General features: G+C 46.0%; 1 protein-coding gene across 2 annotated transcripts in view; it reads left to right on the plus strand.

The window, feature by feature from the left end:
• The window catches only part of Chn2 (chimerin 2), a 259,262-nt gene that overhangs the window by 114,042 nt on the left and 117,346 nt on the right, over positions 1 to 27,874 (plus strand). The window contains 1 exon segment of one of the 2 annotated variants that reach the window (NM_032084.2): positions 23,801 to 23,839. The exons of the other annotated variant lie outside the window; for it this stretch is intronic. Coding sequence (NP_114473.2) covers positions 23,801 to 23,839 — 39 coding nt within the window. 2 annotated transcript variants of the gene reach the window in all.

Here is a 27,874-nt window from a genome sequence, read left to right on the forward strand (position 1 = left end):
GTCAGAGCTTCTAAGCACAGTCACTTCTTCCTACCTTCCTTAGTCTGTAACCTGAGCCCTGTCACTCAACTCCTATTTTCTGCCTGTGTACTGTGGTTAATGACACCAAACTCCCGTACTGGGACAGCCAGACAGCTGTGTAATTAGTGGTTGTGATGCATCTGGAGCCTAGAGTGCTACATAAATACTGCAGGGTAATAACCATTTTATGGCCTTAAATGCCGCCTGCAACTTGCACTTCTTTCCTGAATGGCGAAGTTTAAAGTTAACTGAACAGTTTGATGTTTGTCCTTATTTTTGACACATCCTGTAGCCTGATTGATTTTCTTTTTCATGCTTCCTTTAACTCCTAGAGAATGCAGGGAAGGGGGAGGTTTGAAAAATCAGTGTCTTCTGAAGAAGCAGCCTTGGAAAGCATCACATCACTGTCAGGCACAGCATCTGCAGAGGCTTGGAACGGAAAAGTGAATGGTGCCCTGTGGGCTCAGAGCCCATTAGGATCTGTGGTGCCATTGAAGTGCTTAGAATTCTAATGGCGCAAACTGTGAATCCGTTTTGTTTGAGTTTGCTTGTTCGGTTTTTTTGTTTTGGATGAGAGCTCGCCACATAGCCCTTGGCTAGCCTCATAGTCATTGTAGTTTGGGCTGGCCTCAGAGTTATGGCGATCCTCTTGTTTCATCCTCCTGAAAGTATTGCCGTCATAGCCTGGGTTCTGCTTCAAGCTGCGGATCTTTAAAACAAGCCCATGGTGGGCTGCCTTGTTTCTGTATGGCTTTGTGGTAGTGGCCCTCCCTGTCCTCTTCAGAATGCAACAGTTTAAGTCATATTTTCTGCATGACCATTCTCCATCCAACTTCAGCAAACACTTCCTTTTTAAGGCAAGACTCCTTGCTCTCTGCACGTTCGCTCTCTTGAGGGTAGGAATGGAAGAGTGCATTATGGGTCTTTTTCTCTCTGTGTGAAGTCTGAATGGGCAGAAATCACTCAGATAGAGAGACCCTGCAAAAAGTATTTTCTTTGAGAGTGTGACCAGGGTTGTGTTTCTGTGGAGAATACAAATATGGATTGATAGTCAAAGATAACTGCATCAAAGAGGCCACTGTACCAGCAGCGTGGTATGAAGGAGAAACTTAAATGCTAAGTAACCATGGTTTCTATTTCATATTACATGACTTTAATATTGGACATAATTACTGGGCAGGAAAAAAACATCCACCCTTTTATTATCATTTCCTGGAATTTCAAATTATACACCACTATTGCTGAATGAAAAAAGAGAAAAGAACAGAAAAGTTGAGATTGCCCAGGCTCAAATCAGCAAACTGATGTATATACTAAATCTCCAGGAGAAGGCTTGTTTCTCCCCAGTCTTCTGCTGTGGAGAGAGAGGACTGCATGCTCACAATCACCTAAAGTAACAAGTTAAGACTTGTTTTCATCCTGGGCGGGAAAACAAGTTCTACCACTTGTTAATAAACTTACAATTTGCCATAAAGGTAACGGCTGCTGTCATTTCTGAAGTAACAACCCGAAATTCTGTAGTCTTGGTGCTCAGGGCGGCCAAAGTTACCCGTGAGTCACTGGGGGGATGACAGAAGTACCTGGGAAGTTGCAGTGAACCGAGGAAAGCTTTCTTGTAGTTTGTACAGCTTTACAACTGTCTGGGGTTGCTCATTGCAGACAGAGAAGTGTTTCTTTCCAAGTCCAAATAAGTCGAAATGAGCTGGACAGTAGACTGTAAAAGCAAACGGAGGGGGAGGAGAGATGTGGTTCCATTTCTGCGTAGTCCAAGTCTCTGCGTAGTCCAAGGCTGCTTGCACAGAGAGAGCTTGCTGAACTGAAATAGCCGTGTTCCTGCTAAGTTGCAAGGCCTGACAGCTAGCAGAAGGGAAGAGGGTAGCTCCTCCTCATCTCCCTTACCAGCATTAAGCCTTCAGATAAGGCAAGAAAAATGGCCAGCCATTCAGACAGTGTGCCCTTCATAGTAGAACATGGTCCAGCTAGAGACATTTTCTCATTTTTTTTATTACCCATCTTCCTTGAACTCCTTTTTAAAAAAAAATCCGGTGTAAATTATTGGTTTGCAACTTTTCTGAAATTGCTCTAAGAAGATCAATAGAAAGTGGCGAGGAAAGAGGGCATAATTTCTCCACCTTCATTTCTCTGAAAGCAGCTACTCTCGACTTGTGTTCACTTCCTGCCACGTTGGTAATAATTAATGCAGAGTGCACACTTCATCTGCAGGAGCTTATCAAAGAATAAGTGCATTCAATCATTGTTTGCATACCCATAAAGCATTGTACTATTAGACTGTTTGGTCGGTGAGCCTCTGCAATAAAGAAAATGGGTTGATTGAAATAGATAATACGGCATTCTCTTGTTACATCTTAAAACAGAGACTGTTGCTGTTCAGAAAACGAGTATTTTTCTCTCAAAGTCTCCACTGACAGTTTCTGTGGTTTCTCTTTTTGGAATTCCCCTAGTCACCACTGTTTGCACCAAACACGTCTCACCTTCAGTGTCTACTTTCATACGAAGTTAGGTTTTTATTTATTTATTTTTTAACGCTGTAATCAGACCAGACCTTAACACCTCAATAGTAAATGTATTCTAAATTTCTTTTTGTCCTAAACCAGTAGCTTATGAAGTTGCCACAAGAGCCAGCATAGGGTTGTATCACATGCCCTAATGCGTTTCCCGTGAAAATGGAGACTTCTGAATCCGCCTGTTTTAACACCACAAAGCACACCAAGATGTATTATGTTAGACCGTCTCTTTTTAAAGGTGAGCCAGCCCTCACGGCCCAGTGCCATGTAGTGACACTTCAGTCTTGGCTTATGTGCTACGGTCCACGTGTCGTACATACCCAACAGGTCCCTTTGAGCCAGTGTTACTGAGCTGAAAGAGTTCGTGCCAGCACTGAAGTCAGACTGGGCAATTTCTGTGTGGGGCTCCTGGAAACCAACCATTAATCTGAGATACTCCCACAGCTGGAGTTTCTTAGTCCCTGGGGCAGTCTCTCCTGGAATAGGTAATATTTATTTCACTTAATAAGAATTTGTTCCTGAAGGTGGTCTGAACCTGGGTTTTAGAACTCAATCTTAGTAAGCAGTTGACCTCGAGGAGACCAATTGTGTTCTTAGACACTGTGTGTGTTTGCGAATGCTTAAGAAAAAACCAGAGACCATTTAATATAGTTTACATTCTTAGAAATCTCACAGACCCAATTTTGTGAATACATGAAGAAAAGAAAATTGGCCCATAAAACCGAGTCCTTGCCTCTGCTCAGAACCCAGCATGGCAGAGGGTGGACTCAAACATTCGATGATGGCATCTAGAATGAGCAGAGGTGCAGACCAAGGTCTCCCCATGTACTTGGAATCAGGATAAACACTTATTACATCCTGCAGTTACTCAGGATAAATGTTTATCATCGTCTCAGTTTAACCCACCCTCATTTAATAGTGACGGTTGGGAGTCAACTTGCTGTTGTGGCTGGTGGGCTGCAGCTTTCCCCTCAGTACCGAGGGGAACAGAACCAAAACTGTGAATAAATGCGGAATACCAATGACCCTCTCCTCCATCTGTGTAGTATGTTCGACTAGTTTATAAAAAGTAAGTAGAAATTTACTGCAAAAGTAGGTGTGCAGTGATGCAGGTTCAGGTGTGGCTAGAGTGTTTTCTATGATCCAAGTGGTGACAGAAGACAGCTGCCAGGGTCCCACAGGGCACAGGAGACACACTCAAGTGCAGGGTTGAAGAGAGGTTGATGAAGGGATGACAGGTGTAGGCAGGTTTAGAAGGCCTATAGAATTTGAGGCATCCAGCTGTGCTGAACAGTGAGAGGCCTGTGGGATGAATAGGCAGCAGGAGAGAACTGTGTTTGGGAGCCTGGAGATGCCTAGAGGAGCCCCTGGAGAATAGCTAAAGCTAGCATCATGGAAGCCCACATCTGCTGCCTACATTGTAGCACACTGCCATGAGAACACTGCAACAAACACAGGCATCTCTCCTTGCCTTGCTACCCACTAAGAGAAGGTATCTGGAAGCTAGAGATGATGGGGCCAAGCAGTGCACATATGAGGTCAGTGCAGTGCAGCTAGTGAGGCCAATGCAGTGCAACTAATCAGGTCAGTGCAGTACAACTAGTGAGGCCAATGCAGTATAGCTAGTGAGGTCAATCTCAGTGCAGCTAGTGAATGAAGCCAATGCAGTGCAGCCAGTGAGGCCAATGCAGTGCAGCCAGTGAGGTTGATGCAGTGCAGCCAGTGAGGTTGATGCAGTGCAGCCAGTGAGGTTGATGCAGTGCAGCCAGTGAGGTTGATGCAGTGCAGCCAGTGAGGTTGATGCAGTGCAGTCAGTGAGGTTGATTCAGTGCAGCCAGTGAAGTTAGTGTAGTGCAGCCAGTGAGGTCAATGCAATGTAGCCAGTGAGGTCAGTGCAGTGCAGCCAGTGAGGTCAATGCAATGTAGCCAGTGAGGTCAGTACAGTGCAGCCAGTGAGGTCAGTGCAGTGCAGCCAGTGAAGTCAGTGTGGTGCAGCTAGTGAGGTTAATGCTGCCACTAAGAAGACTTCTTGGAGGGAAGGGATCCACTGTGAGAAACATGCTCATCTCTTTCAATTTGGGATTCCAACTCATTGATTTCTTACAGGGTTGGCTGGAAGATGATGGATAGGTGGGCCACGAACACTGTGACCCCAGGTTTCATCCATCTGACTTGGCCTCCCTACCTTCATACCTAGGCTGCATTGAAAGATTTCTCAATGCCCTGTTCAGAATCTTATTCTCAGGAAATAATCACTGGTTGGAGGGATGGCCCAGTAAACAGGAAAACCTCATGCAGAAGAGATCGGGGGGGGGGGGGGGGAATTAAAGCCGCTGAGAAAGAGCCAGTCAAAGAACTACCACAGATACTAAGTCAGCCTGTCTCATTTGCATAGTCTCAGAAATAAAGATTGGAAGAGGTTGGAGGAGCATGAGGGGAGTTGCAGATTTGAAGGCCAGTGGCCAGATTCTGCTCTGAGCCCAAGAATGGTGTTACCCTGAGACTCAATCATGCCCCATATTGCTAGCGTTTTCCTCAATAATTTCTTTCCTGGCCTTAAACTTCTTATTGAGTCTCCAAGTAATGCCTGACCCCACCCCAACCCACACATGCACCAGCACACACTGTACTCTGGGGATTTGACCTGCCTGTATTCATGTCGGCTCTGGGGATCAGATCTCCAGTCCTCATACTTGTTTGGCAACTGCTTTAACCATGAGCCATTTCTTAACCCTCTAAGCATTTTAAAAATGACCTGACCTTGGGAACGCAGCTGACTTGACCACCTTGTTGTAGAGAATGGATTAAAATATATATGAAAGCAAAGTAGTCAATAAATTTGATTTTACAGCAACTATTTCGCTGTGTAGGCTGTGTTAATAAAAGGATAAAGGAGAGGGGATATGTTCTATGGAGGTCTGGGGGAAGGGAGCGACTTAGCAGGCCCATGCTGAGACATCCCTTCCCCCTGAGGGACCAGCCACACAGGGTATAGTATAGAATAGAGTTTATTCAGGACATGGGAGGGGAGTTAGGAGGGTAGTAAGGGCAGATAAAGAGAAAGAGAGAAGTAGAGAAATAGAAGAGTAGAGGAGGAGAGTAGAGGCCGGCCATGAGCATGTGGAGAGAAGTGGGGAAGGGAATGGGGAGAAAGAGGACAAAAGGGAAGAGCAGGAGAGAAAAAGAGGGAGCAGGAGAGTGAGGAGGGCTAGAAGCCCTTTTTATAGTGCCAGGCATACCAGGTTGTTGCCAGGTAATTGTGGGGGTGGAGCTTAGATAGAATGCTAACAACATAAAGTGAAAGTGGACATGTCTGGCAGATGGGCCATGGCAGTCACCAAACTGTGACAGCCAGTATTAGAAACATTCTTCTTGTGGTCCTGTTCAGAGAGAAATGGCGCTAGAAAATAACCATTAGAGTCTATACCTAATGGACTCAGTTTCATCTGAGCCATCTTATTGTGAGGAGTGGAGTCAAAGGGCCAGAGCAGAGGAGAAAGTCAATGTACACATGTCCTCATGTGGACAGGAGGCTGCTTATTATTGGATATATCCACTTGTTTGGTTTCTATTATTTCTAAGGTGTCATTGACATCTGAAGTGAGTCAGGAATACCACAGACAAGTTCTCTAAAGCAATGGATACCTGCAGAATAATCTGAGTTTAATCACTTGGGAATGATAACCCGAACTTAATAACCTATTAGGGACACATAATACACTCAGGAAGGTGTCTAAAAATCTATAGTAAACATCTCAGAGGTAGTCAAGTACCGAGTGTATCTTCTTTCTAGAAGCATCCATTTAATGGAGTGGCATTCACAGGGGTGGAACTCTTCCATTCTCTGTCATGAGGACCCCAAAGCAAAGCCTATTCCATTAGAATAGATGCTTCTAAAACCAGGCAGTTCCGGAAGACTCAAAGGTTGCCTGTGGAAGACCCAGGACAGCTCTTGATGAAGATGCTTGCCTGATCTCACTCTTGTTCCTGCATGGTGTCAGTGGTGTTAATACCCGAGGGGAATGCTTGCTTCCTACAAAGTAACACAGGCACTAGATGCTTCCAGCCTCCTTAGCCAACCAAGACCTAGAGCTAGAAGACCTGTCCCGTGCTAGTTAGGAGAGCATAGCCTGGTTACTCTAGTGATGGCATGGTGTATTCCCTTTTCAGTTGTTAAGGTTTGAAAGTCTGACCCTAGCTAGCCTTGCAAGACACTGCTGTTAGACCTGTGGGTGCCAGAGAAGGGCCTTTGAGAGCCCGTGGGAGGAGGAGACCTCCTCAGCTGCTCTACCAGCGCCAGCATCCTTTAAGGACATCGGGCTGGGTTTCATCTTCCTCTCACTTGGAAAGTGGCCGTTCAGTGTGTTCAGCAAACAAACCCATACTGAGCATCTGGTGTGTATTTAGCATCTGCCTCTCTGCTTTAGGTGGTGCTAACAACAACTGAGCTAGGGAGGGGGACTGAGGTTTGGTGATAAGCCAGCAGCCCTGCTAGGATAACTTCCCTTGGAATTCCTTCCCCACTGTAGTTCTCTCCCATCAGCCTTGGGCTTCTGCCTTGAACGCATTAGCACTCTGCCTGCCTGCAGAGGCCAGCCTGTAGGTCTCTCCATCCCTACCCGCCAGGACCTCTGTTTTGCCCATCTCCTCACTCTTCAGCAGTGGACACAGTCCTCTTGCAAGACGGCTCAGTCTGTTTGCCTTTGGACCTAGTCAAGGAAAGCCAGTTCCAATCAAGCCATAGACTCTCGGCAGAAATGATTATGCAGCCTTGGGAGGGGAGGAATAATGATTCAGAAATGCTTAGCAGATCTATCAAAGTCTCCTCTCTTCCGGTACCACTCAGAAGGGAAAACAGCCATGTATTCTGACCTCAGTCATACCCCCATGACCCACAGCATATAGCCTGGCAAACTCCTGCTTAACCTTACTGCCCAGTCCCACTGTTGCCTCTGAACGAATTGCCCTCATCACCTTTCCACCCAGCCTTGCTCCTGGGCTTCTGTCTGTTGGCACCCTCAACATTTCTGCATGTCTCCTATTCTTGTACCCCCTTCCTCCTCATACAAGAGCTGCTGGAAAGAGTGTGTCGTCTTCGCATAACCAGTGTCCAGGTTGGGTCTAGGAGCAGCGATGGATAATTGTTCGGTGAGCACCTGCAAACGGCCATGGATCATTTATCCACATGTAGTGTGCAAATCTGTCATTGCTCCTTTGGCTAAGGCCACTGGGAGTGGAAGAAATTTGCCAGTACAAATAGCCTCAGACAAGAGCTGATTATAAAGGGAAGGTCTACTTCAAGATTTGGTTTCTTCTTGTAGTGGGAGCATGTCGAATATTCGCATGCAGCAATTAGGAAGACAAATGTCCCACTGTGCAAACAGCAAGAAGATATGGCTGCTGCCCCAAGAGGGACTGCTGTCCCAAACCCTAGGAAGACATACACCATCAAGATAACAGCAGGGAACAGGAAGAGGTCCATCTTCTTGTCGGTTATGCAGTACAAATACTGTCTCCTTTAAAAATCATTGGAGCTACTTGCTGACTGTCTTCTTAACCCTTTAATTACAGACATGCTGAAGCTGTTTCCCTACCCCTGCCAGGACCTATAAGAAGGCCTCCTTCCTCCCCGCAGGCTTTTGCTCTAGCATTTTTGCATCACGGTGACAAATGCTTGCTGTGCAGAGTGCAACAGAGTCTGGCCTCTTGCAGAGCCACAATGCTCCACTACCGAGTCCAGACTCGTTTCTTTTTCCCATACACCACAGAACACTTCCTGTGCTTGCTGGGTTTTTTGCTCTGTGGTTTGCTTGGCCAGGCATCTGAAGTGTTACTTTTCCATGCGTTTGTTGTCTTAGAAATATTTCCTTTGTGAGAAGTTATTTTTAAAACGACTGATAAACTACAGAGATCGAAACCTAGGAGCCAGGCTAAAACTTAGTCTCAGGAGGTTTTGTGTCTCAGAGCCTACCACCCTCCTAGACAGCCCATTAGGCTCCTCTGCCCCTCTACCTTTATTTGCCTTACTATAGGGAGGCATCAGGATTAGTTGGTGTAATTCTGTAAGCAGTATTCGCCAGAAGATCAAAACTGAGAGAATATACACAAGCATATACATACGTACATACATACATACATACATACATACATACATACACAAACACACACACACACGTACACACGTGTGGGCATGGACACTCATACACACAAATTATCTTCCCACACAGTGGGACTAGTAGTCCAACAATGGTTGCTTACATCCCAGAGAGGCAGAGAATATGGGAGATTTTTCAGACCAAGGAGCTAAACAGCTCAGTCTCAGTTCAAAGCGTCAGGCTTGGAGGCTGAGGAAATAGAGTTTCCTGGTAGCAGTCATCCATAGGCATACCCCAAAGGGAAGAAGAAGGCTTGCACATGTGTGTGGATGCTGCCTACCTCCAAGTCCTTTCCATTTGCACAACCGTCTATTGAATGATGCTACCTATGTTCAGGTGGATCCCCAACCCTCTACTCACTCTCTCACCTGTCAATCCTCTTTGGAAATGCGCCCACAGACACGCGGGTGTGTTCTTGTACCAGTCCTAGATAGATAGCTCTTAATCCTGACAACCTGTCATAAGGTCAACCCATCATAGTTGCTACAGATGACCAGCTACTTGAAAACTTGCAGGGAAAAAAAATCCAGTAACAGGCTTAATACTATAAAGAAAATGTACTCAATTCTCATGATCAAATATGATAAGTCAGCCTTCCTAAGATGACCATTTGGTGACATAGGATTGGCTGCAATTATTCAGATGGATACAAATGAACTAGCCAACTTTGGGCAAGGTACATTCCCCTTGGACCTCGGGTTCTATGCTAAAGAGTAATAGTACAATGCTGCCTACTTCATAATGCTCGGGAGAGCTTGTGTGGGAGGGTTGTGAAGGGCCCACTACAAGGATTTTAGAAGGGAGAAGTCATGGTTTCCGACTCGGAGAGAGCTTGGTGTTTGTACTCAGCTTCACAGCTTACCAAGTACACCTCACCACTTTCAGCCCACTTGCCTACTGAGTAGGATAGTATACCCACGTACAAGCTTGTATCCATCCAGGTATTGCGTATGGAAAACGCCACTATGTAATGACCGCTGTCAGTAGAGAGTAAAGTGTCCAGAACAGCATTGTATCTGCCCAGTGTTATAGATCATTTCAGAAAGATGACCTTGTCTTACAGTTTATTTTCTACACCATTTTCTTGGGTTGGAATGGAGTTCTAATGTAAGAGTGCTTGCTTAGTATGTACAAGGTCCTGGGTTCCAACCCCAGTGCACATACCTGTGTGTGAGCGCGTGTGCACACACGTGTCTTCTTAACCATTAGATTACTCATTTACTTTGTTCTGAGCCCAATTATGTTCTACAAAATAACCAATACACTTGAAGTTATCTTAATTGATGATAGCTTTACTCCCCTGCAGGGGCCACTTAATAAATATATTTAACGGAAACCAATAAATACCACGTAGGTGTAGCCACAATTGCAAGAGTAGAGTGTAATTATAAGCGACCTTTGTAAGGTTCCCTCCTCTCTACCTCCCCCCTTTCCATCGTTTTATTCGTTCATCTTTTCTTTCTCCATTTCCTTTTAATTCAAACGAAATTACAGAGTATATCATAAAGACCAAGTCTCTCTGCCTCCCCTGACCTCAGCTACCCACATCTTCTTTGTAGGCAGACATAGTCTTAGGTTTCCAGAATCTCCTCCATAACTGTTTTGTTTATTGCAAATTCTGGGCCACAAATCTCCAGGGAAGTTGCCACGTGTGACTACCATAGTTGAGTTTATAAAAAAAAAAACATTTTTAAGAATAGGGTAAGAAGTAAAGCATGCCGCCTGGATGCTACTTCAGGGCAGATGAGGGGAATGAAGCCTATCTGGGTGAGGGCTGAAGGAATATGAGTATCCCCCACTATACCGTGAGAGGAGCAGGGGCACGACACCCACTGCTGTCTTGCGACATCCTGTCAGTTTAGGAACAAGAGCTCTGGACCCCAGCTAGGATCCATATATAGAGGATGACTCAGTCCTTCTCAAGCTGGCAAATTCCTCAGTTCTGTTTCCAGCCTGTGAGATGAACTGTGATCTGACGAGCTTGGGTCAGAGTGAGTGAGAGGCTGCCGATGGGTGCGTGTTCTTGGTATGAATTACTGCAATTATATTAACTACACCAATTTACATGAGTGGTCCATTGTGAGGAATGACTGTGAAAATTCAGAGTCATCTGCTGCCAGTACAGTGGTGAGCTGACAAGCTGGGCCTAGCACAGGTTGAGCGCGCCTTGATGATGAGGCCTGGGAAAGCCATACAGGGTACTTGGTGCCACACAGGGACACAGAAGGCCCTTGAGAAAGAACTGGAGAGGTACGGGGGTGGGGTGAGATGAGGGTATATGAGAGAGGAAGAAGGAGAGAAAAAGGAAGATTGGGAGGGAAAGAGACCACTTCAGTGAGATTCCACATTTAGTTCTAAATGATGGCAGAAAATTGAATAATGTCAGGAATTTGTCTGCTTCTGTGCTATTTTCCATGATATTCAAGCCATGTTGTGTGACTGCAGCAGACTAGAAGGAGTTGCACATCTTAAGGCTTTCTGGGAGACTGAGGCCATAGTGTCCCCAGTCAATAGGCTTGAGAGCAAAGCAGATTTGGTTTTAAATTCCACATCCCACCTCCCAAATGGCCATGGGAAAGTGGCTTCACCTTTTTGAAGTTCATTTTGCTCCTCTCTGGGACATAAAGGTATTTACCACTGGGAGGTGCTGGCTCTACCCTTGCACTGCCGCGCCACTGGCCGACACAGCCACCCGCAGCCTCATGTGATGTAAACTAGGGAGTCTCTAAAGGGGATCGGCCGGCTCCATCTTTGGATGGGCAGGTGGATATGGCTGTATGAGCGGGTGGAGAGACAACTTGGGATAATTATAAATATGTAAGGTAATACATGCGTGGAGCCTGTACCAGAGTCCGGAACATGCCATTCTACTGTTGGTGGGAGAACTTTAATTTTCCTATCTTCATCCTTCAGGATCTTTTTACTCTGAATGTGGGTAAAAACAAACAAACAAACAAACAAACAAAACCACATCTTCCCTTGCCTCCTAGTAGCTACAGTACCAGGGCTGTGACTTAAGAACTGACTTCATGAGAATTCAGTATGTCATGGCCAGGAGCTAACCTCTTGAGGAAATGAACAAACCAACCAACCAATGAAACAAACAAAGCAAGCAGCCAAACAAACAAAACAGAAACAAACAAAAACAAATACCAAGGAACAAACCGGCTAAAAGAGTTTCTCTTCTTCATTCCTACAACATCATGTCTGTCCTGTCACATCCTATCTCATGTTATGATGGTAGGTACAGGTGGCCAGAGGCCAGTTTAGCAAACAGATGCAGTGCTTATTGAGGGAACAGATAGATGAATGGATGGATGGATGGATGGATGGATGGATGGATGGATGGACGGACGAATTGGAGACATAGCTGATTCCTGTGTCTGCATTCTGCATCTTGCCTTACTCTCTGCACCCATGTCTACTGTAATGTTTTGTGCCAAGTAGACCATTATGCTCTAGGTAAATATTTGTTAAGTGAATAAATGAATGCCCAGAAGGGATTTGGAAGAAAGCCAGGAAGACATTCCTCTGCTGAAAGGAATTTGTAAAGAGGCAGGCAGCTTCTGGAGGGAAGCGGTGAAGGAGAGAGTTCTCCAGGCTAGAGGCCTAAAGGCTGGGAGACTGACTGTCTTTGAAGAAGTAGCAGGAAAGAAAGTCTGTCATGGCAGAGAGGGAAGTCCTACCAGGAATGTAGCTGCACAGGGCTGGGGAAAGTCTACATTTTCCCAGGAGCCACTAAGGGGGAAGAGGCTCCTGGATGCAGGAGAGAACGGGGTGGTTTGGCAAAGGTAATCAAGGTGGCAGCTGAGTTGGTGCTCCTGGACCTCAAGCCCTCACCCCCCTTATTAGTAGGGTTTGTCTCTGTGTCTGCCACAGCTCCCACACATGCGTTCTGTTTTTTCCATTTCCCCTTCATCTCACCACACTGTGGCTTCTATCTACCCCAAGATCATCAACCCTCACCCTCCCACAGCCTCTTGCTACAGTAGCACTGCTTCCCTGCCTGGCCTATCTCACCGGAGCAGGCTCTGTCCCTCTTACCACTTCCCCTTCTGAGTGGCTTTGCCTTGTCGTGTCTTCTCTCCTCTCTGGTTGCCCTCTGCTCATTTTCTTCTCACATCCTCCATTGGCTTTGTTCTTGCCGGGCTCTTCAGAGGCCGGTCATGCACTGAGCATTGACCCTCTGTCATCCCTGCGCTTCATTGTCTGCAGCTGCCTCTGCTTGTGGGCTTCCCTTCAGAGATACCCAGGCCCAGGCTCTTGTCTGGACTGCAAGCCTCTCAGACTCGTTCACTCAGCCATCCTGTCACTGCTTCTTTTGGACAGGGGAAAGTGAGGGCCACTGCCATCTGCCATGACTGTTTCTCCCATGATTTTCCCAGCTATAGGAAAGAAGTCACCTCCTTCCCACTGCCAAGGCCATAGAGAATTATCCCTCCTCTGCCAGGCCAGTGGATGCCCCTTTTCTCTGCTTAGAACCAGTTTATCCCAAGCTGTACTCATTTGCTGTGTCAATGTCTGTCAAAATTACTTCCTCCATTTCCACTGATATGGCCGTAGCTCATACTATTCACACGATAGATAGATAGATAGATAGATAGATAGATAGATAGATAGATAGATAGGCAGACAGATGATTGATTGATTGATTGGTTGGTTGATCTCACTGCCCCTCACCTTCCTTCACTCCCCTCCTCTCTCTCTAACCCTTCCTCACACCCACGCTGGAATAATCTTTGTGGCTAACACACTGGGTGCATCTTTCCTGTTTACCTCTTTCCTCCCTTCAGTGCAAAGAGTATTTAGCTTCTTCTAACTCTTGGTTTTCTGAGTCCTATTTACTTCTCTAAGTTCATCTCTAGTCACCCTGGGGCCCCACCTTCCATATCAGCATCTGCCTTAGCCAGCACACTAGGCCATTTCAGCTCTTGTGGCTTGTCTGGCTTAGGCTATATCTCGGTTTGTGTGTCATGCTTCAGCAGCCTGTCTGTCCAAAAGGTAGTCCTCGTCACTGTAGTGTTTTGTGTCTAGGTGGTTGAGTGACCCTTCAAGCAGGTGCAGTATGCTATAGTATCACGAGCTGGCCTTACTCATCCTTCTCTCTAGGACCCTCATCCTTGTGTTTAAATTATACTCCTCTGTGACTGCTATTGCAGGGTCCTGGGCAGTGCTACTCAAGGTCAGAGGTGACTGGCCCAAGCCTGAGATGGGATAGAATGACCAGGCTAGACCCACCCTCCGAAGTCTGGGGAATAGCATTCTGACCATCCTTCTCACACAGAATGTATGCTGTCTTTCATTAAGACAGCACTTGACTGAGTGCCTGCTGTGTCCTAGCATACAGTAGTCAGGAAATTTCAAATTGTACCATTTGTACCCAACTCAGCGTGGCACCTCTTAGCATGGCTACAAATCTATATCTGAGGTCCACGTCCCCTAGGAGAAGTATCTTTGCCTAAACTCACAAAAGAGACCCAGTAGGCTAAAAGTAACACAGGCAGCATAGAACGAGATAAAAAGGGCCCTTGCTTTCACTGTGGTGGTCACCGATTAACAGAGATAACTAAACAGAGACATTCACATGCACACAGTCACACATCCTCAAGAAAGCAAAAGCCCTGGGAGGAATTAGAAAGAGTCTCCCAGACTCTAGAAAGCTGGTCATGTGGCAGTCGGAAGGCAGACACCACATGCATTAACTTGATGCATCCAAGGACCAAGAGGAAAGCCAATGTGGCTGAGCTATAAGAGAAAAGGCAGGCGGATGAGACGAGAAGGAAGGACCACAGCCTCTTGCTGTGCCCTCTCTCCTATGTGCTGGTGCAACCAAACCTGGGCTCCTGGTATTTATTCAGTAAGCCCTTGCTGGATGGAAGGCTCTCAGTAATCCCAGTGCAGCATCAGTGGCCCGAGTCAGGAGCTCCATGTGGCCCCAGTGCCCTCTAGTGACCAGAGACTCCAGCTCAGGGCTCTTTGTGACCTTACTATCTCTGTGTAGTTCATCTTCAGGCCCAGCCTGAGGACCTAGAAAATTCTGGCAAGTTACAGGGGTTTGTCTTCATTAACTCTTCCCTGAATGTGGAGCTCATTCCAGTAAAGCCCCTGAGACAGACAGAGACCATTACAGAAAACTACAACCAGTCGAAAGCGTTGCAGAGCTTAGTCCCAACTGATAGGTACATCTACACAATAACTCCCAAGCCTGAGGCTGGGGATCACTGTGAAAGAGGAGGTGCAAAGATGGTAGGAGCCAGAGGAACGGGGAATCTGCTGTGGAACTGGGTTTTCTAGGAACGACCAAAGCAACACCCATAAAGTCTTACCAACAGGACTGCTTAAAACCTGAGGGGAGCAAGGACAACAATAGACATGCTAAGGTAGATGATGGGGAAAGCCCACAGGCCTCACGCCCAAACAAAGATCTGCGGGCCACTAAGGAACGCTGAGAGCAATGGTCTTCCTGGGGAAGAGCACACCAGTAGTTATCCAACACCACATGGCCAGCCCAGAAAACATACACCAAAGTGACATCACACACAGACAGAGCAGGTTACATTTAGGAAAATATATATGTATGTATATATATATATATATATGTGTGTGTGTGTGTGTGTGTGTGTGTGTGTATACGTGTATATATACACATACATGTACATGGATGTAATAACAATTAATAAAAGAGGCCATGAATTTGAAAGAGAGCAAGGAGTATGTGGAAGGATTTGAGGGAAGAAGGGGAAAGGGGAAATAACGTAATTGGTTTATAATCTCAAAACGAATTGAAAAACAAACAAACAGAAAAACACCTGTTGTGCTTCACAGCGGATGCAAGCCCAAACCTGTTCTTACTCTAGTTTTCTTTCCCCCCCAAACCATTTCCAAAGAGAAAGCACAGAAGGTCCCATTTCTCAAGGCAATGCAGAGAACCGGTGCAGGCGGGAAGTGTTAGGGAGAAATCTCTGGACAGTTTCTCGTCTAACGTTTTGCGGCAGTTTATTGGGCCTGGCACCATTTGGCTGCTGTGACAAGACCACTGCTCGGCTGCACAGTGGCCGGACAGGCACCTCAGACCTCGAGAAGGCCGGGAGTCGCAGACGCACTGCAGTGTGTACAGAGGCAGCACCCCACTCCTGCTCTTTGCCTTTGCTTTGGATCCCAACGCATTCTGCGCCCATGACTAACCACACTACAAACCCTGCAATGCCTTCTCATCGTGTGGCTGCCCCAGGACTGACTGAAGAACCTGTTTTCACCCAGCTTCCCTGGAAGAAGCCCCACTGCCTCCCATTTGCAAATGTGTGCATCAGTAAATCAAAACTGGCAGTGGAGGGCTGGCATTTGTGAGAGGGGAATGGGGAGGTGGGACCCACCCAACCCTCCTATTTCCCAGACAGATCCCCTGATGCAAATACACAGCTTTATCTGAGACAGTCTCAGGGGGAGGTAGGGCTCCTCCAGCTTCCTTGTTAGATCATTCTCTGGACCAATGCGCCCTCGGCTCCTCATTTCCAAAGCCTGGCATGAGTGTTTCCACCCCTCGTGTCACTCTCCACTGAGCCAGGGGATGGAAGGTGGCTCTCCTGGGTGTTTACAGGGTTCCTCTTCGGCTGTCACTTACCCAGGTAGAACACATGCCATCTTTCGTTTGTCTTCATTAGTCAGCTCCCACATTCCTTACACTTGCTCCTCTGGTGATTCCACCATGATGGCTTCTCCTGTCTTGAGATGCGCAGCCTTCCCACTGCAGCTGACAAAACACCTGGAACTCCTGGATTTTCAGGTCAGGTCACGGCCATGTTTCCAATAGAGCTTCCTGTGTCTCCATCTGGTGCTCTGGAAATACCGTCTTATCTGTTCAGTCTTAGAGGCACCACAGAATAAGATCAGGATTGACACCAGCCTGTGGGGGTGTGGGGAGCTCAGACACCAGCCTGTGGGGGTGTAGGGAGCTCAGCTTTCTTGTACATATTTCTGAGATTTCTAGTTAACACACCTTTTCTATAAACCTTTCTGTAAACAAAAGCTTTTTGAAATAAAAACACATAGACCTTTCACTCATCTGAGTTCCGCTCCTTGAGCAACGCAGGTTTAGTTAAAACATTGTTTCTGTCAGCAAAAGCTTGAAAAGAGCCAGAATGTCTATTATTGGGAAATTGTACAGAAAACGATGATTTGCACCTTAGGAAACTCATACACTGAGACCAAGATTTAGTTATATGAACAAAAAGAAAGATATGCGCATGTGTGTACACCTATATGTGCGTGCACACACACACACACACACACACACACACACACACACACACACATACAGCTACCTACCTATGAAACGGTGCCCTGAGCTACTGGGAACCATGTAACTGTTGACCCAGCACATAGGAAGCTGAGGTAGGAGAAGTGACTGTTATGAGACATTGCCTTAAAATAAAACAAGAAAAACAGAAAAACAACATTAAAATTCAAATAGCAAACTGTGGAATCATACATTACTATGTAGTTATATATTATATCTCTCTATATAATATACAATAATTTAAAAGTCTGTAGACTTTTATTATAACTACTCACAGAGCAAAAGTTTAAAAAAATCACAAATAAATCTATGAATAGCACATTTTCGCAGAGGTAGGAGAGTTTTAAAATGACACATTTTTATATTATTGCATTTCTCGTCTTGAGCAGTAAGTGCGTATTACTTCTAAGTTTAGTGAGCTCTCAGTACAAGTGTTAGTCTTGCTGTTTACTTCATCTAGAAGTCTGGTGTCTTCTCACACATGCTAAGAGCCTTACGTCCCCCAGGCTGCTTTACATACTGAAGAGCGTTCTCTGGGCTCATCCCAGAATTTGATTTCCCCAAATACCATGATGGTGGTGCCACCTTCAATGTCTAGGTCCTCAGCAGGTATGCCTTCCTCAAGGTCACTTTCAAGTTTTACTTGTATCCTTTGTCCCATTAACCCATTTCCTTCTGTCCTCCAGTTCCCTCCTCTCCTCTTCCTTCTCCTTCCCTCCCCTCCTCCAGTCTCCATTTTCCTCTCCTCTCCTCTCCTCTCCTCTCAACACCCCTCTCTTCTCCTTTCCCCTCTCCTGTCTTCTTCCCCTCCCCTTTTCCCTCCCCTCCCCTTCTATTCCCCATCCATATTCAGAATATTATTCACACTCTTTATAGATGATTTTATTTGGCCCTGTAACCTATTTTTTTAAGGCTTGGATCATTTTCTAAGCATCCATATATTTTTCCCACTTTATCCCATTTAACTGAGAGGAGCTAGCTGCTGCCCAGTCTGTCTAGGATGATTGATTCATGCTTCTGTCACACGGTTTTTACAAGCTGGGCCAGGGTAGCATGCATGGCTCTGCGCTCTCCTTCTGTTGCCCCTCCTTCCTCATCAGTACCAATGCTGTCTGTGTTAAGTAAGAACTGGTTCTGTTTGTTTTGTTATAGCAGCTCCTTCCTGAGGTGATGCCTTATTTAGGCAGTGCATTAAAAGCAAGACAAACAAACAACAACAACAACACAAACAAAAAACCCAGCAACAAAAAGCCTAGCACACCTACAAATTTATTTCCCATTCCTTTTTATTTTTATACAAGCAATATGAACAGACAATTACAAGATGCAGGTAAGCAGTCAGAGGAAGAGTAGGATTGCCCATTCAGTACCAGGTCTAATGGTGATTTGTGTTTCTGGGAATAGGGGTTTGTTTGTTTGTTTATTCCTGGGGTGGTGGCCCAGTCAACAAGCAAAAGGATCTGAGCTCAATTCCTAGAACTCAAATCTTTAGAAAGCCAGGCATCGTAACCCACATTTACCATCTCAGCTCTGGGGAAGCAGAGACAAGAAGGTCCCTGGAGCTGTCTGTCCAGCCAGCCTTACCTACTTGGTTAGCTTCAGACCAGTGAGAAATGGTCTCAAACCCAAGGTAGATAATCACCAAAGGAACAGCACTCAAAGGTGACCCCATTTTCCACAGTACATGCATACATATACACCCACACACATGTCCACTCACATGAACGTGCATGTACTATGTACATGCATACACACACATTCACACAGAGACGCAAACTCACACACACTGGAATACTAGACCAAGAGGTGGTAAATCATGTCTATAATCTCAGAATCTAAAGCAGAAAAATTCCTATGAGTTCTGATAGGCAGTCTACAGACTAGAATGGTTATCTCAAAAGGAGAGCAAGATCCTCTCCGTGATAAGAAATTGATTGCTTTATTAGTCACAGTGTGGCAGGATGTTTTCCTGGTTTAAAGGGAATGGTAGCTTTAAGAGTAGAGTTTACAAAGCATAGAGTTTGCTTTGTAGTCAAGAAAAGCATTTCATTTTAGTTATTCTCATACTTTGTCCCATATTCATTCTTTACTTTCTGGTTTTCAGGATCTTTGTCCGTTCTAGCGTGTGCTTGATGTGTGTTTTGTTGGGGGCAGAGAGCATGCTTGTGCCATGAACATCAGAGGACAACCTTTGGTCGGTCCTCACTTTCCACCTTGTTTGATATGAAATCTCGTGTCCAACCTTTCATAACCCAGGCTGGTTGGCCTCGAGCATCTGGGGATTCTCCTGGCTCCTGGCTCCTGTCTTGCTACCACATCCAGCTTCATGTGGGTTCTAGAATTCTGAACTCTAAGCCTTTATCCACTGAGCCTTCTCCTTGGCCCCTTTACTTTTTTCCTACTCTTTCTTTGCTTGTCTTGGTCGCTTCTCTGGCTGTACTGATCGGGAGCAGGGATCTTTTCTCTTTACAGACTAATATTTTAATACACATGAAAATATTCCCATACACATTGCCACAGTGCTTTATGCTGGGGCACATTCTCACTGACTTTTGATAGGTTGAAGAACTGAGTCCCAGAAAGAACAGATAACCTGCCCAAGGTCTCCCAGTGAAGGGCAGAGGTGGGCAGAATCTAGGCAGCCTCACCCAGGGGCTTTGCCTGGACCTCAGCATGGGGAGTACACACAGAACCAGGACGGTCCTGCCATGACCCAGTGGACAGTTTTGTACTTTTTTTTTCCAAGCTTCACAAAAATCAAAATATAAATCTGTAACATGAAAATATCATTTTCTTCATTTCAATATATGTAGGTTCAAAGGGCCTGCCCGGGAAGAATGACAGATAAATGAATCTAGGTCCTGAAAACCAGCGCTCACTCTGCCCCTCACCTGCTTTGACCTTGAGGAAGCCATTGCATACCTCTGTGTCTCCTTTCACCCATTTGCCAAGTAATGAGGGAAAACTAAATGACCTCGGGGGCCTACTCCAAACTTTAAAGGGAAAGTAGGACTCCGGATGTAGCTGCGTTGGTAAAATGCATATTATCTAGCAATATAGGAAGCACAGGTTTGATCCCCAACCCCACATGATCCTAGAGAGGTAGTAAAAATCAGTAATCCCAGCAGTAGCAGGAAGATTCAAAGTTCCAGGTCATGCTCGACTACATAACAGCTTCACGAGATTCCTGAGAACGCCGCGTATCTGGGAAAGGAAGAAAGAGACAAGAGTGGAAAGTGTCAGCTGATTTAAGAGTGAACGCCGTCATCGAGGAGTGAAGTAAACCGTGGAAACGTATTGGGTACAGCTGGTGCAAATAGCTCTCTTGTTAGTGAGGTGGTGTTGGAAGCAACTAAAGATTTGTTATGACATATTAAAATTATTATGTGCGCTGTCCCTCGACCGGAGACTCTGAGCAGTGTACTGCCGTGGCTTGTGGAATGTGTCTCAAAGGCCAGGTAATTACAGTCGTTCCACTGAGGCGTGACAAATGGCCTCTCGATTTGAAGTCTTCTATGGGAAAGAAGAAGCTTCCATGACAACAGCCCTGGAACTTAATTACAGGCCCCAGGACTGAGAAAATGGAGACAGTCAATGGCTGCTGTGGAGAGAGCGAAGACAATAGCTGTGAGCCACCTGGTAAGAATCCGGACATGGTGACATCACAGTGACAAGTAATAGCAGCCCACTGCCATCAGGGGACTTCACTCGAGCACGGTTCTCCCTTGGGAGCATCATATGGTCACTTTTTAAGTTAATCCCCCTCAAACACTAGGACATGGTGTAAGAGGCAAGGCTGCTTCATGCCACTCAGAAGTGCTTGTCTGGAGACGGCTTTGCACCCTGAGAGATCATTTATAATTTTTTTTTGAGATAGTGTCTCACTGTATAGCTCTGGCTGGCCTGGAGTTCAGTCTACAGATCAAGTCAGCCTGGACACACAGATACCCTCAGCTGCCTCTACCTCCTGAGTGCGGGGACGATAGGCTTATATCACCTCTCCTGGCCTCATAAATGTATTTATACATTTATTTAAGATGTTTTTGATTTGGGTTTGGGGGTGGCCACTGAGCTTGCCCGTGTTTCTCTGGCATGTTTCTGAAGGCCTGGAATAAGCCAGGTACCTTTCTAAGGCCTGCTGATGCCAAGTGAGACAATGTTCCTGCTTTAATGGAGTTTGACAAACAGTGGGGCGAGACCCAGTCATAAAAAAAGCAATCAATAAACAATCTCTATGGTAATAGAGGCTATGTAGAAAATCAAGCTGTGTGATATGAGAGGGACTGGGTTAAGGGCAAGTCCCACAGGAGGTGACATTTGGGCTGAGCCCTACATGATGGGGCAAATGAGCCATGCCAAGGCCTATTAGTGAGCGTTTTATGACGATCGTCCACAGAGAAAAGGCAGGGACTCGGAAAGGCATTCCTTGTTCTAAGAACACAGAGGCTGGTGTCACCGGGTGAGATGTGGGAAGCGCATGCAGTGGACTCCGAGAAGGCAGGTTCCATACAGAGCAGGCGGCAGTGAAGTGTACACATGGGAAGATGTTAGCGGGTTCCGGCCAGGGGCTGTTGAGATCCTTAGTTTCTTTGGGAAGCTTTTTTATCTCTGAGCTGTTTTGACATCAGGAAGCAAGTGCAAAGGAGAAATGTTTACTGAGCAAGTCAGGCAGCCAGAGTGAAAGTTAATGGGGAGGCTGTGCCCGGTGAAACGCCATACTGAGTTGTTCTCAGGACAGGCCTGTCATGGATAGTGTGGTTGTCTAATAGAAACTGACGTGAGCAAATCGAAGCCACACCCAGGACTGTATCCCCATGGGAGCTACTTCCCCTGCCTCTGAACCTCCCTCAATCTACAGAAAGTAGTGCTTGGGTACTGAATAATCTTGACCACACCTAGCCTGGGGGTGTACTGACTTCATAGAATAATCCCTCTTGAAATGGTAAGATGTTGCTGGTACACAGATTTCTCCCTACCTATAATGTCTGAGGTAGTGTCTAGGGATTTAATTTCTGTATAATGTATGTGTCTGTATGTGTTTCTATGTATGTGTGAATGCTCAAACATGTCTACACCCTTGCCTGTACTGTTTTTTACTTATCTTTGAAAAGTATGTTTGGAGGTGATTTCCACATTTGAGTATATATAGGGACTGACTTTTCTGGTGAAGAGGTGTGGGATGGGTGGTTTAAGAATTTTATTGAAAAGTCAGCAAGTTGGTTTATTTGATTTAGAAAGTATTTTATAAACATTCATGCTGATATTTAACATTGACTTATTGTACAAATGGGGTGAAATGAACTAGCTACTTAGGTTAATAGCTTACTATTATGAAACACTGTTCTCTTACTTGGTATTAAAAGTTAATGCCAGCAGACTGTGGGGACAGCCCAGAGGTTGGGGCAGTGGTTACTCCTGCAGAGGCCTTGGGTTCAATTCCCAGCATCGTATGGCGGCTCACAGCCATCCATAACTGGGGGATAGACACCCTCTTCTGACCTCTGTAGGCACCGGACACATAGGTGATGCACATGCCTACATTCAGGCAACAGTCACATGCATAAAATAAATAAATATGGAACAAACTTCTAAAGAGTCAATGCCAGTGTTTGCTCACAAGACAAACTGTACTCTCCCGTACCCCATTTCTAAAGGGTACACAATGACCTTTGAGCCCCAAGAGGTGACCGGCCAAAGGAAAAAGATATTCGTTGTAAAATTAAATTGATTTAAGTTAAACAAGCATAAGTGATTTGGAGGGAAGTTTATCACTTTGGAGTCAGTGTAGATCAATAGCACATTTTTCCTCAGGGTGAAAAACTTTCTCAGATAGTGATTTCCTTCCAAAATTAGGAAAATCCTAACAGGGCAAAAGCCTAAGGACGAGGAAGGGACAGGGCAGCTATGGTTGGGCATGAGGAGCGCCCAACAGAGCTTGTTTACCTAAAGGCGCTGAATTAGAGAACTCAAGCTTCCTTCAGAGCCACAAGTAACCTGGGACAAAGTCTCCTCCCGCAGCTGTTTAGGCTGGCATGGGTTTTCTTAAGCTCAGAGTTGTGAGCTTAAAGGCTGCTAACTGTGGGGGAGAGCAGGCTCAGCCATCCACCACAGGCCAGGAGCTGTAGGAGCAGTTGCTTCCCGATGCCCGCTTCTGAGGGAGAAGAGGAACAACTTCACCCTCTCCTGTGACTCCTTCACCTGACACTTGCAATTGCCGGGCAGTCTGGAAATGGTCTTAAGTCCCATGCTGGGGTTAATTCAAGGAACCAATGAGATCTCAATAGTGCCATCAGTGTCTCCGCTGTCAGGCCCAGGGCCTTAGGGGTTTAGTGGCTTTGGCGGCACAACTTTCCACTTCTAATATTGTGTGCTTGCCACTTTGTATCCTGCCCTCGAGTCTTAATAAATGGACTCAAGTTCTGGCTGGAAGCTGAGAGATAAATTATGTGTTTCTTATGCCAAGTTGAGTAAATACATTTGAAAGGATCACTAGAGAGTACAATTGAGTTAATTACTTAATTCATTTTTTTTTATTTACTGGACTCTGAAAACTGTTAAAACGGTTTATGCTGTCATAGAAGTTATCCAAAGAGACTGTTGATGGGTCCACAAGTGGTCCGTGCACGTTCCGCCTCTACGCCTGGGACTATTCTTTTCCTGAGTGGACAGACTCCTGGGGCTGGATGTGAGTCCAGCTGACAGGCTGTCCCTCCTCCAGGGAAGACATGGGCTGGCAGGTTGACATGCAGTCTGATGTGATCTCTCTCTCTCTCTCTCTCTCTCTCTCTCTCTCTTCATTCTAGATGCTGAGGAATACCAGCCTCCAATATGGAAATCATACTGTGAGTACCAACACTGCAAAAAACCGCTGCGAGTCTTTAATGGCCTGCCTTCTTGAAGGGCCCTTGCTGGGGGTGTAGTGCACACGAGCCGTCTCATAAGCAGCACTCCTGCCCAATCAGAGGACTTCTCTTCATCGAGGAGAGGGTTATCTCTGTCAGTCTCTGTCAGAGAGGGATTAACTCTGCACTTGTCCCCCATCCAAAATCTGCAGCAACCACTGACCCTTGTGAGCCATTTTGGGAATGTTCCAGAAGAGAGGGGGGCCTTCTGACGTTCGGTCTGGGGGCGTATTCTCATTTTGTGCGTTGGGCAGCGAGGGCGAATGTATTGACTTGTGTGAATTATGCTCTTTGCTCGTCACCCCAGGGCTGTAATAGCATTTGACATGAACTGCTGAAAAATGAACATACAGTGTTCACTCGGAGTGACTTTTGAGACACATAGATCATGTGTGAGCTTGGGCCACCCAGCAGTTCCTGTCAGGAAGGCGGTAATGGCTATTACCTCCAACCCTCTTTCTCTCTCTCTGGCATCGGTTGTCTGGCCCAGTATTCTCTGTTAGAAGAAAGAGCAGCATGGAGCGGCACCATGGCCGGGGCGGGCGCTCCTCTAGGCTCACTGCTAGGAAACAGTCTTAAGTGTTGATGCTGTCTTGCTGCTGCTGCCCACTGAGGACCCGCCCTGGCCTTGGCTAATGCTCAGGTTCTAACCACACCCCTGACAAACAGGCACCACTGCTGTCTTTCCCTCCTTTCTAAGGGAACCACAGTTTAACAAGGGCAGCAGCTTCTCCAAAAGGGCTGGGTGGCATGTAGACGTAAGATCCCGGTGTCCAGAGGCAAGCCAGTACTTAGCCCGCAGGCAAGCACTCAAGACTCCTTTTCTACTTGTTTAAAAAAGGGAAACTGAGCACGGTGGCATATATCTGTCATCCCAGCACCTTGGAGGTAGAGGCAGGTAGGCTTCTTTGAGTTTAAGGCCAGTCTTGTTTACACAGTGAGTTCTAGAACAGCCAGGTCTCCATGATTGGACCCTGTTTCGAAAATTACAGTCTCAGGTTTTCCATGTACCTGTCTGTCTGCTTATCACGGTAGTCATTTGTCACATAATGGCACCTCCACCAAAGACGGACCTATGACATCATGTACCATCAGCATGGACCTGTAGCACATGTGTCTGCTAGACTGTACCATCTGGGTTTATATAAGTATATCCTGATGTTTGCATGAGCACACATCGCCTAACAAACATTTCTCAGCATGTATTTCTATCATAAATCGGTAAGAGTGTATTGTATTATACATACACATGTATGCACATATTTGCTATAATCGTATAGAGATGCACAAAACCGAACATTCGTGGGTCTCAGGAAATGCCTCAGACAGCATACTGCTTGCTTCACAGGCATACGAACTTGAATTCAGAACCCAGTACCTATGTAAAATACTATTGTGCATGGCTCTAATCCTAGCACCAGGGTGGAGACAGGAAGATTCTTAGGGCCTGCCGGGCAGCCAGTCTAGCCTAATCAGTGGGCTCTAAGTGCACTTAAACTCTGACTCATAAAAAAAAAAAAAAGTAAGTTGATATTGACCTCTGACCTCTATACACATGCATCCACATTACACACACATACCATACACATAAACCATATGTTAATCTGAGAGTATGAATTTCCCATAATACACAAACTAGCCCCTACCTCATAGCACAGTCTACCTCCCCTTCCTGACGTGTGCTTTCTGTCAGTATGTAAGACATATATATGCCTCTCATGTTTAAAAATTTAAAAACTGTGCCAGCTACCGAGGCCTTTGTCACTTTTTTGTCTAACGGATTTGATTGCCCTTGGCACTCTCCAGCTTAGTTCTCCTCACAGATATACAGCCCTCATTTCTCTGTGCAGGCTCGTGCGGGGCCACCTCATTCTTTATTCGTGAGTCTGCTCTCCCAGCTGTGAAGTTAGGGGCTGTGTGCGTCTCTAAGGACCCTTTCCAATCTAGGGATCTACTTTCCCATCTTCGATTTTAAAAGACAGTGCTAATGACTTAGTAATTGGATGTGTTTGTTTGTTTGTTTCCTAATGGAGTGTGAAGTACTCTGACAGTAAATCAACAAAATATCCCTAGGAAGAAATGCCCGCCGCTCCCTGCCTTCCTGGGCATTGCACATGGCCATGCGTACATTAACCACCCAATAAATATTGTCGAGCAAATGCCACTACTGGGAGTGAACTGAAATACAAGTCATCGGCTCAAATTCCTCTCCTCTTTTTCTAAGTGACCTTGGGCCACCTAATTTATTTCTTAAAAGCACTTTTATTATCCTAAGGAAGCTAGAGAGAGCATCGCAAACTACATATCCACAATATCAATTTTACCATAGTCTATTAGGTTGAAATTTTACTTTTAGATCTAAAATCGTAAAACCTTATTTGCAGGAGATAGTTTGAGCTATTTAATACAAACTTTAATGGTGTACACAAAGTGATGTGTTTATAAAAAAAGATATAGAGAAGGGGGATATGTTTTATGGATTTGTGGTGAAGTGTGGGGAAGGGGGTGCCTCGGTGGGCCCATGCTGAGGCATCCCTTCCCTCTGAGGGAAGTCACATGACGGTATAGTATAGAATAGTTTGTTCAGGGCATGGGGAAGGGAGTTGAGAAGGTAGTAGAGACAGAGAAAGTCAGAGAAAGAGACGGGGGAGGGAAGGAGGGAGAGGGGAGGGAGGAAAGGGGAGGGGAGGGGAGGGGAGGGGAGAGGAGAGGAGAGGAGAGGAGAGGAGAGGAGAGGAGAGGAGAGGAGAGGAGAGGAGAGGAGAGGAGAGGAGTAGAGACAGGCCATAAGCACATGGAGAGAGATGGGGGAAGGGAATGGGGAGAGAGGGGGAGCAGGAAGGTAAGAGCAAGAGAGAGGAGGGGGTAAGTAGCCCCTGTTATAGTGAGTCAGGCATACCTGGCTGTTGCCAGGTAACTGTGGGGCGGAGTTTAGACAAAATGCTAATACAAAGTTCTTTATTACATCAGACAATTAGGCATTTGTTATCGGGAGCCCCCAAGTTAATGAATTTATAAAAATGAAGGACATATCACAGACAGGATACCAAAGCCACATTGATCAAAGCCTTGCAGAACATCTCTAAAAAGAGATGGGTGGGCACTGTGGATCCGGGCATTCTTTGTAGATGTTGGTCCCCTTGTGAACCACCTCCTGTTATGTGGTTGTCAGGCCCGCGCTGCACCATCAGACTCTCGGCTGCACCATCAGACTCTCGGTATTACCATCACTGAAGCAGCCAGCATCGTCTGGTGCTTCTCGTGGTAAATACTAAAAATCAACAATGAAGGTAACGTGGCCCACATCCACCTGCAACTTACAGACAGGCTGGTGAGAGAGACAAGACACAAACCCACAGTCTGGAAACAATGAAAGCTTGGCCTTGGTTTTCAGTGGCTCTCATTTGCCACCGCTTTCACCTGTCTGATGCAGCTGAGAAGCATCGGACTCAGTTTTGATGTCATTCCTCACAAAAGCTTCGCCTAGGCCTGACTACCGACTTTAAAAACCTAGTCTTTGTTTTATCGCTGATTGTAACTGTAAAGCCCAACCAACTCCATTTCTGAAGAAACTCCATTTTGCGCAAGACCAGGGGCTAAACTCCAATTCCAGGAAGGAATTCAGAGAGCCCTCCGGAGCAAACATCCTATGGCAACCTGTCACCCTTAGCAACAGCCAGTCAGGCTGTGATAGCAGGGTCAAGGTTCATATAGATAACCTAAGACATCCTACAGAGAATAGCTAGCTTAGCCATCCTGCTCGTCAGGTGGTTTTGTCCCCGTGTTTGGTTCCCGCAGAGTACACCAGAAATGCAGTTTTTAAAATATTTACTTGTTAACCCATATGGAAACCCCCGAGTTTGCTATAACCACAATAGAAACCCTGAACCCCTAGACTCAGGGCCTCACTCTACACCACTGCGACAGTGAGAGTGTGAGAGACCTTGCTGGTGAGCTCGTAATAAAGAGCCTTAT

The sequence above is a fragment of the Rattus norvegicus genome, chromosome 4 (genome assembly GCF_021556685.1).
Source record: "Rattus norvegicus strain SHRSP/BbbUtx chromosome 4, alternate assembly SHRSP_T2T, whole genome shotgun sequence".
NCBI classification, from domain to species: Eukaryota; Metazoa; Chordata; class Mammalia; order Rodentia; family Muridae; genus Rattus; species Rattus norvegicus.